The sequence below is a fragment of the Talpa europaea genome (assembly GCF_964194135.1).
Source record: "Talpa europaea genome assembly, chromosome: 3".
NCBI classification, from domain to species: Eukaryota; Metazoa; Chordata; class Mammalia; order Eulipotyphla; family Talpidae; genus Talpa; species Talpa europaea.
The window spans coordinates 104,454,771-104,468,869 of record NC_140069.1 but is presented as its reverse complement, the minus strand read 5'-3'; the positions used below and the strand labels follow the sequence as shown (position 1 = coordinate 104,468,869).

Sequence of the window (14,099 nt, the reverse complement as noted above, 5' to 3'; positions counted from 1 at the left end):
ATTATCCAGCTCATGGCAGTAAATACAAATCATTACTCAAATTGAAAACAAAATACATAGAAAGTCTAAATCAAGATAATGAGTGTAAGAAATTCAACTCTTAGAACAACCCATAGACACTTAATTTAATTGTACCCATAAAAAAATTCTCCAATATGATATCCATAAAAGTAAATCTCTCAACTCAAACTAAAACTTATAAGTAACTGAAACAAAAATTTTTTAAATGCCTTTTATATTAAACAAAGACAAAAATGCTGAAAACAAACCACAATTAACTACCATATTTGTACCCATAGAACCGTGTCAGAGAATGGAAGCCTGATGAAGCCTCAAGGTAAGTGCTTTAAGATCTGACTGAGTGAAGACAACCAAAAGCCAAGAAACTCAAAAAGGAAAGAGAAAACACTTGAGGCTCACCAAAGAAAATGTACTTTAAACCACTATGATTCAGCAACTAATGAATTCTGTTCTTGCTATTAAACATTTCTTAAGACACGAGTGTCCTTCAGAACCCAAAATTGACCTTTATTAGTCATAAACAATCCTGGACACAATTCCTGGGAGTAAGGAGATTAGAAGAAGCTGTCTACCAGAAATCTAAGTATGCATGAAAATGGCAGAACCAAAAAACCTAATAGGCTAAGTAAATGAATGAATTAGTGAACAATGGGAAAATGTTAACCAAGATAAGAAAACTTTTAACCAAAGGTTTCGTGTTTCCAACATGTCAACATTAAGGAGTATCTATTCTTATATAATATGAAGAAGCCCAGTTTCTAATCCAAATTCTACATCAGGACCTCCCTGATGGCACGTGGTTGAGTGCAGCACTGTGAAGCCGTCTGCAGCCTCTGCAGCGTGGGTTTAATCCCCGCCGGCTGCAGAGCAACACACATGGCTCAACAGAACTCTACTGTCTTGCCCACTGCTCCCTTCAGCAGTGTATTTCATCAGTCTGCCTGTTCTGTTCCCCGCTCTGTCTCTGGTGAATCCTCTCACCCTTCCGCACATCTGGCCTATACCCTGGTTCTTGTATAAATAAAATAAATCTTTAAAAAAAAAATTTCTATATAAGAAAAAATTATTTCTTACCCGAGACAGAATAGACACAAAGTTTTCTAGAATGCAACACAGCCAAATGAAGCATTTCAGTACCTCTGAAAAACAGGGAAAGTTTTAAAAATTTAAACAATAGTTTCAAATGTAACCAAAAAAATTGAAAATAATTTTTTAAACAGTTATAACTGCAGTCTACCATGAATAAACTAAGCAATTCACTAGATAACTTCCTAAACTGAAAAATAAATGTAGTCACAAAAAGTCAGTTTGATAATCCCAAAGGTTCAAGGACTTTGTCTCAAGAAGCTTCCTTCAGAGCAAAGCCAAGAAAACTTCCCAGAAAAAGTCATAACGGAGGCCCCTTCAGGACTGCTCTCCAACAATAAAGAGAGCCAAGCTGTGGTCCTGGTTCTCTAACTTAGTAACCCTTGACCTTGGCAAGTCACAGCTTGTATCCCCTTCTGGGAAATAAGAGGTTTCAACTGAATGAAATAAAACCAAAATAAAGAAAAAAATGAAAATCAAGTGAAACACCTTGTAAAATATAAAGTACAAAATGTTAATCATGATTAGTAAATGGAATATATCAATTTCAGTTTGAAATTTTATTAAAGGTATTAAAAATACTTCAGTTTGAACTAAATCTAAAGTAGAAATAAACTGCCACTGTCATGACTACACTTCTAGTTCCTATCATGTGGTTTTCAGAAACATGGCACAGTCCAGAAATGTTAAATGCAAAGTCTTCAAAGGTCAAGTGAGTAGGTATAATTGAGTAAAGGGTATACATGGCTGTAATCAACGAGACTGGGGCTAGACTGAAGGAGGCAGCTACTACTCAGTTCTGGGCTTGTGGCCAGATAGCCACACTTTTTCTAAATAAGCCAAAAAGCAGGAACTTTATATGAAATCTCTGGTTTCTTAAATGTTGGCAATTCTTAAATTTAAAACACATCTGCAAGCAGGTCTCCAGTGTGCAACTCTGCCTAAACTAGGTTATAATTTAAGTCTGGAGACTTGGATTGCATTCTTAACTTCTGCACCTCAATTTTTGAGTGATCATTTCATCTTACAGAATGTTAGTTTCTCCTTTACAAAGAATTACAGCAGATAATACCTAAAAAATTGTTACAATCAGTATATACTCACCACTCACTCTACTAAGAGAAAAAGCAAATATACACTGCTCACACATAATCAGAAAAGCCTGCGAAAAAAAATTTTATGTATACCCTCAACACGCAAAACAATTTTTCACCATGTACAGGAAAAAAGCACCATGTCACAAAAAAGACCGTAAATTATGAAGTTAGACTTGGGTCTGAATCCTGGCTATCTACCTTAAGCTGTGAGCTCTATCCAGTTTCCTTATCTCTAAATACAGAACACATTTTTTAAGATCAATGATATACTACTGGTTAATTAACACTAGTATAGTAACTGCTAGTACAATAACAGTAACACATTAATGTTAACCTCTTCCCTTCCAACAAGTGATCACATTGACGAAAGCCACTTAGGACTACTGTACAAAATGACTATGACAGTATTTCACTTTTTTAAAAAATGAAAAGGTAAAAATGCTTTTTAGAAGTAAGAATTCTTTCTCTCCTTACTTTATAAATCCATCATGTGCTAGCTACACAATGGGCAGCTAATTGTCAGTTTCAAGAGGAACCAATTTTTACCAATGAAGGCAGCCAAAGTGCAGGAAAGTCCCAACTCAGACTGGCTTTTAGTAGCCATGAATCAGCCTTCCAACAGAATGAAACATATCACCATGAGAGGATTAATGTCCAGGAAGGCTGTTTATGTGTGTGTGTGTGTTTGTTTGTTTGTTTGTTTGTTTTAACAGGAGTTACAGGCATCTGGGGTCAAAAAATTATGATGAGCAAATGGATTGAACCAAAATCCAGAGTTCAGGGCACTCTCAGACTGAAGAAGACAAATGAGGTCTCAAAAAGAAGAGGTAGGTGAAAATAAGACCACTCCTGCCTACAGCATAACTTTTCACAGGTAATTTTTAATGATTAAGAAATATAAGCTTAATTTCAAGAAAATGTATGCATGAAAATAAGAATCTGCAACATTATCTGTAAATAAAAAGGAAAAATACTATACAAAATGCAAGCCAATAAAGTTTTCTAGATTAAATTAAGTTTAAAAGCGCAGTACTTTGGAAACAAATTCTTGTTCAGAGGAAGACATACTTTGTGGGTTGAGTTTTTAAGACATTAAGGACCTTTCTTTCCCAAATTAAATAATTTGTTTTAAAACTTCAAGGTTATACACCAAAAAGCAATGGTTACCTTCTACTTGTCTAATTATTTAACTTGTATGACTAGGCTATACGCAAGGTAATACGTTATGTTTATTTGGTTATTTTCAAAAGCTTATCTCTTTTACTTTAAGTTTCTGATACATCAAGCATCTTAGGACTGTTGCTACTTTATTTTTTTTATTTAAATATTTTATTTTATATAATTCTTACATCTTTTTTCATCTTTGCACAATGTATGCATTTTCATTTTGGTTATATTCCCCATACAATTGCACCCCCCCTTATTTTGACACTAGTCCTTCCTTTCCTCGCCCCTCACTCCCCCCCCACCCCCAGTGTGTCTCTGGTTTATAGTTGCTTGTTGATTTTGATTTTTACTTTGTATTGATTAGTCTTTTTCCTGGTCTCTTACTTAGGTTTTCTGAATTCCTGCTATGAGTGAGACCATCTGGTATTTTCCTTTTTCTTTCTGACTTATTTTGCTGAGCATGATCCCTTCTAGCTCCATCCATGTTGCGGACTGTTGCTACTTTAAAAAGTCTTATGTTATTCAATCTTAAATGCACATATTTCCGTCAGTACATGAAAAACACCCACATGACAATATCCAGAAAATATATTTAGTTTATGGATCTTCTGTTTTTCTTCAAAGAATGCACAAAAGTCACACCATAGGGGACTGACATATTCCAAAAATAAAATACCAGAAGTAGTGGACTGTACTTACGAAACAAATTTTCCTACTTCCACTTGCAGTATTGGATCTCGTAGATGCACTTCTAAAAGCAAATCTTCAGCTTGAGCTCCATCTCCTGTTTTCACAGGGTGGGGATTAAAGATTCTTAGGTATCCCGAAAAGCTACCCACAATTATTTTATCTGTAGAGAGATTTTTTTTAAAAGACATAGAAAGAAACAAACATTAGCAACAAAATTTCTTTGGAAATAAACTTTCTAATGTTTAAAAGAGAAAGATAAAAATTAATAGAATCCAGTCTTGCTTCATATACAAATATCACTCTACCTCGGAAGATATAAAGTGAATTTATTGAAATAGCATAGCTTTTCAAAAACAGTTTTGTAGCACCAATCTACAAAAGTACCACCATTTTTTTAATACAAAAGTATTACATTTTTTCCTGTTTTGATTTGGTATCAGCAATTATAATTTAACTCAGTCAAAGCAAGCCCTTTTATCAAAGGACTAACATAACATGCTAACCTAATGTCATCATAGAGTATCAATTCTACAGCAGGTCATGGTGGTCAAAAACACTGTATTAAACAGGATTCTGAGGCTTTACTAGATAGAGTGTTCTGATTAACAAGTCTAGTCTTAGGTACAAGAGGGAGAAATGGTAGGATAGATGTTGTGCATTGAACAATGATCCCCAAAATATTATGTTGAAGTATTAACCTCCATACCTGTGACTGTATTTGGAAACAGGTCTTTGCAGATGTAAGTAAGTTAACAGGAGGTCACACTCAGGTAGGTATGTAATAAGACCCAATTAATATCCTTAAAAGAAAAAACAGAGACAGAGGAGAATGCCATGTGAAGGCACAGAAACACACAGGAAGTGAGCATGAGACAGCGGAGGCAGAGATAAGCATACAAGCGGAAGAATGCCAGCTGCCACCAAAAGCTAAAAGTGGCAAAGAAGGATCCCAGAGGCTTCAGGTTACCTTGCCAACCCCACCATTTGGGACTGATAGCCTCTGGAACTGTGAGAGAATAAATTTCTGTTGTTTCAAGTCACAATTTGTGGTTTTTTGTTATGGCAACCCTAAGAAACTAATGTATTGGTTATCAGTTTTCAAATCACTAGATTAGTATAATACATTAACTTTTTTCCATATACTAAAAAAAAAATTCTATTTACTTATTTATTGAGCATTTATTATGTGCCAGGCAATAGCCCAAATAGCTTATATGTACTACCTCATTAAATCATCAGAATAACTCTGAGAGGTGCAATGCTGGATTATTCAACCCTGAATAGTTCAATTATTCAATTGAATAATTCCTGGATTATTCAATCCTGAATAAATACATGTTATCAGAGATCAGTGTTAAATGAACTGATGCCTGTGCCCTGAAGATCTACACAGTCTCTGGAGTCTTGCTGATTCCTAGTCACCATAAGGATTGGTCAGTTCAATTTTTCCTTCCTTTGGGGGGAACTATGTCACTCTCATTCCAATTTCTTTTTTATTTATATTTGTTATTTACTATCACTTGGGTTTGAGGGGGTGGGGTGGAGGTGGGGGCACCAAATCCTACAGGAATATTTGGAAATTGGTTCCTAAGGTGAATTGGGTCACAACTGTCTCTCATTCTTTGGCTCTCTTTCTCTCTCCAGGCTCTATGTTAATAAACTCTTTCATTAAATTTGTTGTTATTTCTCAGTGGTCAAGTCCACATGGTGACAATTTTTAATTCCTGTTATCAAAATGTGTACACTATATGATTATAAAATAGAAAACAGGACCATTATAGTAACCCAATCACAGGTAATAGTCTCTGACAGATTTCAAACTATGATTAATATGAGATTCCCAGAAATAAAATTTATAGGCAACTCAATAAGATTTCCCCCTCCCACTCCCCAAGGGTTCATTTATTTTTTTATTGCTGAGTAGTACTCAATTATAAAAATATACTATAATGTGTTAATCATATTAAGACCTTTTTGGAGGTCTGTAAACAAAATTTCTGAGTCTCTGAGGTTAAGAGGGAAGGGAGAAGGACAGGGACAAGGGGACACAAGGGTTTGTGGGGAATAAAAGTTTCCAATTTTAAAAAATTAAAAAGAATTGTACTAACCTTTTAAGATAAGTAGTATTGACTTTAAAAAAGCCTGTATCGGGCCTCCCTGGTGGTGCAGGCAGTTGAGCGCCGCACTGTGAAGCTGTCCGCAGCCTGTGCAGCCCAGGTTCGATCCAGGCTGGCCAGGGAGATATCCACATGGCTCAGCAGACCTCTCCTGTCTCACTCACCTACTGCTCCCCTCAGCAGTGTTTTCAGTCCGTCTGCCTGTTCTGCTCCCTGCTCTTTCTCTGGTGAATCCTCTCACCCTCCCGCACATCTGCCTGCACCCCGGTTCTTGTAAAAATAATTTTTTTAAGATTTATTTATTTATTTATACAAGCACTGGGTACAGTCAGAAGCGCGGGAGGGTAAGAGAATTCACCAGAGCCAGAGCGGGGAGCACAGCAGGAAGAAGGATCGAAGTACACTGCTGAGAGGAGCAGCAGGTGGCAGGAGAGGTCTGCACGCCATGTGGGACCCTCCTCCAGTGGCCGGGGAGCAGCTGGGGATCGAACCAGCAATGCAGAGGCTGCGGGCAGCTTCGCAACCCAGCACTCAACCGCTTAGCCACCGGGGAGGCCCTTGTAAAAATAAATTTTAAAAAACAAAGAAAAGTAAATAAATACATAAATAAGCCTGTATCTTGAGTTAACAAAATCAGGGAATCCTGATTAAATGTATGGTATCCAATTTCAACTAGGATCTTGAAGTTACCAAGGAATCCTGTTTATATGTATCAAGTCTGCTTCATCTAAATAATTTCAAGATGCCTACAATCATCCTTTCACTCTCTGATGACCTCAAAGAAAGCAGGGGTCAACTGACATTACTGTCTCAACTTCCTATCTGACCTGCACCTTTCTTCATCCATATCCATTTCTTGCCATCTGTCACAATGAAGCAAGTTCTCATGCCTCTTTAATTCCATCTCATTGCACCTGAGCATCTGATCCCATCTCTCACTATCTTTTTTGGATCCTGCTCTATCAACTATATCCTCTATGTGACACACTGAATTTTTCCTACTTCTCTTTATCCTACGTTGTCCTCAGCCATACTCCTCCTTTCTTCCCTTCACAGTTAAGTTTCTTTAAAGGTCCATAAACACCCAGTCTTCCCACTGCCCACTCCTTTAGTCACTGCAAATCTAGATTTTGTTATCATTATGCCCACTCAATCACCCTCACCAAGAACAATAATGAGCCATTTGCTGCTAAATGGCATGGAAACTTTTCAGTCTTCATGTCACCAAAACTTGCTTCCCAAGCAGTAGCCCAACTGGTTCTTCTGACTCTGCCTGCCCTTTTTAGAGTCCATTACTAACTACTCTTCTGAAACCTCCCCCCTTTAATGCTCATATTCTCCAAGTTATTATCCTGCGGTCCCTTCCCTCTTTTTAAAGGCACTATCTCTCTCTCCCTGTGCATTTTCACACATTCTCAGGGCTTCAAATACAATCAGCATAATGCTCCCTCCCGAATCTCTACCACTACTCTGTCTACTAGACATTCCTGCCACAACATGGCATATCTCAAACTGTTCTCATTAGCCTATTGCTCCATAATATCAACAACAATAATTCTTAAGCTTTAGTTTGCCACCATTCAACTGTGGAGCTTGTCAAAAATGCCTAAACACCCCTCCAATCCACCTACCACAGACAATAAGATCTTTAACATCTTCTACAATTGGAATAGAAAATCTTCATATAACAACCTGTGTGATATTATAATGCAGGTGGTCCAGACTTTGAGAAATAATGGTCAGTATTTTCCTTCCTTGTGTGTGGGACACACACATACAGAACAACTTTTGTATAGCTTGCTTGAGAAAACAGAGGAAGTTGCTCATAACCAGCAATGAATTGGGGCAGGGGGCAATATCTCATTATATTGGCATCCCATATATGGCACCCCAGTGAGGAGCTCTAAGGGGCATGATGAGTGAACAGTATACTCATATAATCAGCTCATACAGTTTCCAACCAAGCTGAGATTTAGATAGTTTGGGCAGAGGTGGGTTTGAAATCTTTGTCTAGTAGGTATTTTTGGTATGAGTCTTCTATGTTGCCAAATAATAGGGAAAGCATAAGTTTTAACAAACAAATGGGAGGAAGCAAGGTTGATAATCTTTCAGGAACAACTCAAGGACACCCTCAGAATAGAAGGCCTTCCTATCTCCTATTGGTGGAGATTAGGGTGAAGATTTTTGTTAGAAATAATTTAGTAGGTGTTAAGCACAATTTAGTGCCTCCCATTCTTCTTGCCAATATGATTTTCTTTCACTTGATCCCCCATATTCTACTATTTTCAAAATAAGCAAGAGAAATAGAATAAAGAAAAATATAAGGGAACATGACTATATATCATTAAAACCAAATACCAATTTCAAATAACTAAAATGTTCTCAAGACTGATTTTAAAGATTTGGAGACACAAAGAGTAGCAAGTAATACAAAAATAAGACAGAATGTTGTTTCTATATCATGAAATTTAAATGAAAGCAATTAACAACTGTTTTCTATCAATAAATAGAGCTAGCATAATTTCTCTTTCTGGCATGAGTGGCTTTAGATTTCATTTTAAAAGAATATAATTCTTGGAAATAATTTCTAAAAAAGAAAATTCAAAATATTTTACTAGCTCTACCCCTCCCCGTGAAACCTAATTTTGCAACAAATTAAATGACACCTTATATATTTTTTTCAGAATGCTTGCAAATAATATGACAGGATCAACATAAGGCAGCAAAACACAAACCACAAAATAGAAGAAATATATTTATCAGCCTGTTACCTATATTTTACTTACAAGGAAAATTACCTTCTGATTTAGGGCATAATTATGACAGTTCACTTAAGTTCTGTGAAGTACACATTTTTTAAAGATGCCATTTTATTTCATCTCTGTAAAGCGATGCTCCAGGACGCAAGGCCATAAGTTGCTTACCGAGTCCATTTCCAGTATTGTCAACATCAGCCAAACACAAACAACCTTGATCAAATTCTTCTTTTTCTCCCAAAACAGTAGACCACCAATCACGGGCTTTAAATAAAGACATTTTCACTCACTCTAAAAAGAAAGCATTTATTTATGGTAAAAATTCAGTTCACACCAAAAAATCCACTTCACACCATGAATTAAAAATAAGACACAGAAGGGCCTCCACTGGTGGCGCAGCGGTTGAGCGCTGGGCTGCGAAGCTGCCCGCAGCCTCTGCAGCGCCGGTTTGATCACCGGCTTGATCACCGGCTGCCGGGCGAGGGTCCCACAAGGCGCGCAGACCTCTCCTGCCGCCCGCTGTTCCCCTCAGCAGTGTATTTCATCAGTCTGTCTGTTCTGTTCCCCACTCTGGCTCTGGTGAATTCTCTCACCCTCCCGTGCTTCTGACTGTACCCAGTGCTTGCATAATAAATATATAAATCTTTAAAAAAAAAAAAAAAAAGACACAGAAAGTCAAACTTAGATCACTCTTAGAAAAATATTTCTGCATGTAACTTTAATTTTTTTTTTTTAATTCTATGGATATACGTAAAACCACAAATCCAAATGGCTGGAAGCAGTCAACAGGTGTTTTTGTTTTGTAATGCCATTGGAAAGTCAGGCTGAGAAATTCTACATTTGTGTGTTAGGCCAATTCTCTCTTCTGGTATATTTAGTAGAGTACTGTATAAAGTAACCAAACAGCATATTCTGGAGATCAAGAGTTAAATTCTACTAATATAAGTTAGCAAATAATTCCTTACTTATCAAAATGCCTAAATTCCCTTCAGTTTGGTCACTGGAAAAACCACAGCATCTGCTGTCACAATGAGTTATTGAAAGGAGCAAATGAGATGAAATTCATCAAATGATTAAAACCAGAAGAGACACAAGTTTTCAAAAAGCATTCATTCCCTTCCCCTATTTTAATCATAGAAACATGAGATAAAAAATGAAAATTCACAACAAAAAGAGCCAGTGAAACTGGGTTGGAGGTACACCTATACTATAACTACCTGTAGGTCCTCAGGCAACCAACACAATCTCACCGTGCATTGATTCTCCAACTAGAATGAGGAACACTACACCAGCCTCACTTACCACTGAGTTAGTGTTATGGTGTAAGTCGAAATGCATTGAACCTTTTGAATTAACACCAACATCACAAGCTCTGGGAATCTGTGAAAATTCATTTTTTGTGAGGTTTTCCTCCATACTACGTTTATTTAAATGTTAGGAAATTCTCCTTATTCACATAAGTTATGTTCTCTAAGGTCACACCAAACACTGAATTAGTGAATACTAAACCATCTCTCATAGGGAAATAAAGGATCAGACACTGGTAAGCCCCTGATCACATCTTTATCAACCAATCAATGAAAAACTTTTACATGTTTCTGTTGAAACATATTTAATTTAATACATCTTTGATTCATTAGCATTTGACTCAAGAGCCAATAGTGGTATAATTCATATTTGAAAAGTTTATCTAATACATGTATTTTCTTCATAAAGTATACCACACCCTTCTTGCACTTAGGAACATTAGACAGCACTTCACATTATATCTGGGGACTATTTTAAATAGCAAAGGCACCAAAAAAAAAAAAAAAAAAGGCACAGAGATCTAAAAAACATGGCACTAAATAGCCCATGAAAAGGAAACTTGTTTACAGTATGAACGTTGAAACAAGAAGTCAGAAAGTGTTAGACATCAATTGGGAACATGTACATCAAAACTACTCTGGGGGGCCTCCCTGATGGCACAAACTTAAATCTCAGCGCTGTGAAGCTATCTGCAGCACCAGTTCTTTCCCTGGTCAGGGAGCTAACCCACATGGCACAGCAGACCTCTCCTGTATTGCCCTCTGCTCCCCTCAGCAGTGTATTTCAATAGATCCGCCTGTTCTGCTCCCCACTCTGTCGCTGGTGAATCTTCTCACACCCCTACACCTCTAGCCTACACCCCAACTCTTGTATGCATAAATAAAATAAATCTTCAAAATACTGTGAGCGGAAAATGCACATCTGAAGGAAAATTATAGAATTAAGAGGTTAAGAACCTAAAGATGCTCATATTCGGAGCTTCTCCATGTCGGGATTCATGCTAGTGCTGCCTCAAATTTTGGAAAGTAGGAATCAGGCCTTCTAGTCCAAGAAAGATGACAAATGCACGTAGAATTAGAAGAATTTGCTTTTAAAGACAGTATTACAAGGGTTCAGTGTAAAAATTTTCAATAAAAGACACAAAAAAGCGAAAGCACAGGAGAGGGAGTAAGTCCCTGTCTGACCCCACACACCAGCAATATGATCTTAGTTAAATCCCTCACCCTGCAGCCTTCCATTTGTTTTGGAGGGTTGGGAGGATAAAATGACCTAACATTTGTGAGGTTTTTTTCCATAGATATATATATACACATATATATACATTTACATCATACTTCCTTTTTGTACAATGTATGCTTTCTCCTCTCAGGTGTAGAATGACCTAACATTTGCAACTGCTTAGCCCAAAGTCCAACCCACAGGAAGCACTCATCATCACATAAATATCAGTAGTAGCCTAGGGGCAGTAATAGTAATAATGATGGTAATGGCAGAGAGTGTTCCCAGCAAGATAATATTGCAAATGCCAGTTTGACCCTGGAATGAAGCTTTAAATGGGTCATTCAAAAAGACTGACAGCAATCTTTCACTAAACTATTGCTAATCAGCAAAGATGTTTTTTAATACCCTCTTGTGTTTCAGTAATATTTTTGAATATCTGAAAGTCTTTATCTGAGGGATAAGAGTTTGTTAAATACACCAAAGGTGTAAAACTTTTGAAATTACTGTATGCTATTGATATTAGCTTCTTTTCCCTTTAATGAATATTTCCACCAAGAAGTTGTACCAAAAACATAAATGTGTAGCTGTAATTTTAGAACTACACAAAATGAAAACGTCCATCAATAAAAAAACTTGTAAACTATTTGTAATTTAGCAGTTTCTTTTTTAATTCTTCTAAATAATGGTTAAGTCAAAGAAAATATGAGCCATTATTCTTTTTATGTATTTCTAACAAGTTAGAAAATCTCTTCCCCTCTGAATGCTGGGAGAGGTTAGTTAAGACCCACAGTTTTTCCCTCCAGTATCTTCAAGGTGTGTGTGTGTGTGTGTGTGTGTGTTTTGCATATGTGAGATATGGTTTTATTTTTAAGTAAAGGTGAGATGGCAAATAAGAAAAAGAAAACTGAGTTTCTTAGGAAATTGGAGTCAATTGCAGAGCTTGATTGGGGAAAGGGTATGATGATAAAATCAGTTCAATCCATCTAAACTGCTGTGGTCTGCAAAGTATAAAGAGAAAGAAAAGCAATAATCCTCTTGCAAGAAGGAATTAGGGAGCATTAATTAGTACACGCATCCTACTCATTGGCTGAGTACTGCTTCACTATTTACCCACAGCACCTGCTGAAGCGCCACAGGAGGATACTGAGCACACCACGTGACATTCCTGGATGGAATCTTTAAAAATTCTTATCACCCTTTCTCAAAAATGTTCACAGGATCTTACACACATTGTGCTGGTAGCTGTGTTTGGTCTTGTTTTGGTTTGTGTTTAATCCAAACACCCCTCCTAAGAAACCCATAGCTCTATATCCCAAAACCATTACATGGCACCAATCTCGCCCACAAAATAAAACACAGAAAAAGCATTCATGCACCAGCTGTTTAGTTCCACACTTATTTTCTTACCTGATGCTGGATCAGGGGAATCCTGCCCCACCTTTCTTCAAACTCTCTTCCCACTGATGTCGCTTTAAAGCGCCTGCCAGGGTCCCAGGGCTGAAGCAACAAGGACAAGAAGGAAGGGTGCAGAAAAAAGCAACCCCCAGCTTCACAACCCCTCTCTTCTTCTCCTGCTGCAATTTGTTCCAAGTCCCAGGCAGAGACAGAGCTTCACCAGGTAGCGCAACCGGCTCCACGAAGTTGGAGCGACCCCCCCAAAGAGGTCCCCTGCATTGCTCCTCTGCCACCCCCAGAGACAAGCAGGGGAAACCTCATCAATCTGTTGGAAGGGGCCAAACAATCGAGAACGACGGCAAGTTCTACTGCTCACAAAAAGGAGGAAATGATGAAGGAGGCAGACAGTGGAATGTAGCAGAAAGGGGATAGCAGCGGCGGAAGGGACACCTCCCCACTCCAGCCTAACTCCAAGCCATCTTCGCCCTGTTGTCATAGCACTTTACAACGAACACTACTGCGCATGTCACATCCCGCGCCGCGACGCCTTCTGGGGGTTGTAGTCCAGAGTGGTTGGGGCGGCTGCCCCCGGAAAAACGTTTTCCGAGTGGGCCGCGGGTAAAATCAAATTTCTGCTGGTGCAAAGCGGGAACGCATCGCTGATTCGTCCTTATTAGCAAAGAGAAAAAGTAACATAATTCCCTTCTCTGTCTTTGGACAGTTCCTCGCGCCCCATTATCTGAGAAGACCCGCACCCCCTCCGGCGCTGACTCGCGGGGGGGGGGGGGGGGGGCTTTCCGCGGGAGCGGGAGGGGCGGGACTTGCGGGCGTCTGGGCCCGGCGCTCAGGGGCCTTCTGCTGCCGGATCAACCTGTTTTCTGGCTCGCGGCGGGCGCGTGGCGCGGTAGCGGGCTCCAGCGTGGCCCCCCAGTAGCGGGCTAGGGGGCAGTTTTGCTTGGGGAAACCTAGGTAACTTGCAGAACCTGAGCTACAGGGGACTCAGAACAATTCCTTCTTCAGTTTCCCACCTGAACTAGAAAGGACTAGAACAGGTGTCAAATGAGTCCATTCGTAGAGATTTTTGAAATTTCACATTCACCCCTGTTGTTTTGGTACAAGCTAGTGTGTGTCACACCCTCTGGAATAACTAGTCTGTATTGTTACATTCAAAAGATTATCATTTATTTCTTTAAAACATTTTTATTATAAACAATGCTACAATTTAAAATAAGTGAACGTAA

The 14,099-nt window shown here is 38.4% G+C and overlaps 1 protein-coding gene across 1 annotated transcript in view; it reads right to left on the bottom strand.

Moving 5' to 3' along the window:
* BBS9 (Bardet-Biedl syndrome 9) overlaps window positions 1-9,214 on the bottom strand; it is a gene marked incomplete at both ends in the record, with an annotated part of 347,147 nt that extends 337,933 nt beyond the window's left edge. The window contains 3 exons of the mRNA XM_084230604.1: window positions 1,096-1,160; window positions 4,071-4,221; window positions 9,103-9,214. Coding sequence (XP_084086730.1) covers window positions 1,096-1,160; window positions 4,071-4,221; window positions 9,103-9,214 — 328 coding nt within the window. The remainder of the gene's footprint in view (window positions 1-1,095; window positions 1,161-4,070; window positions 4,222-9,102) is intronic.
* Window positions 9,215-14,099: the final 4,885 nt, after the last annotated feature.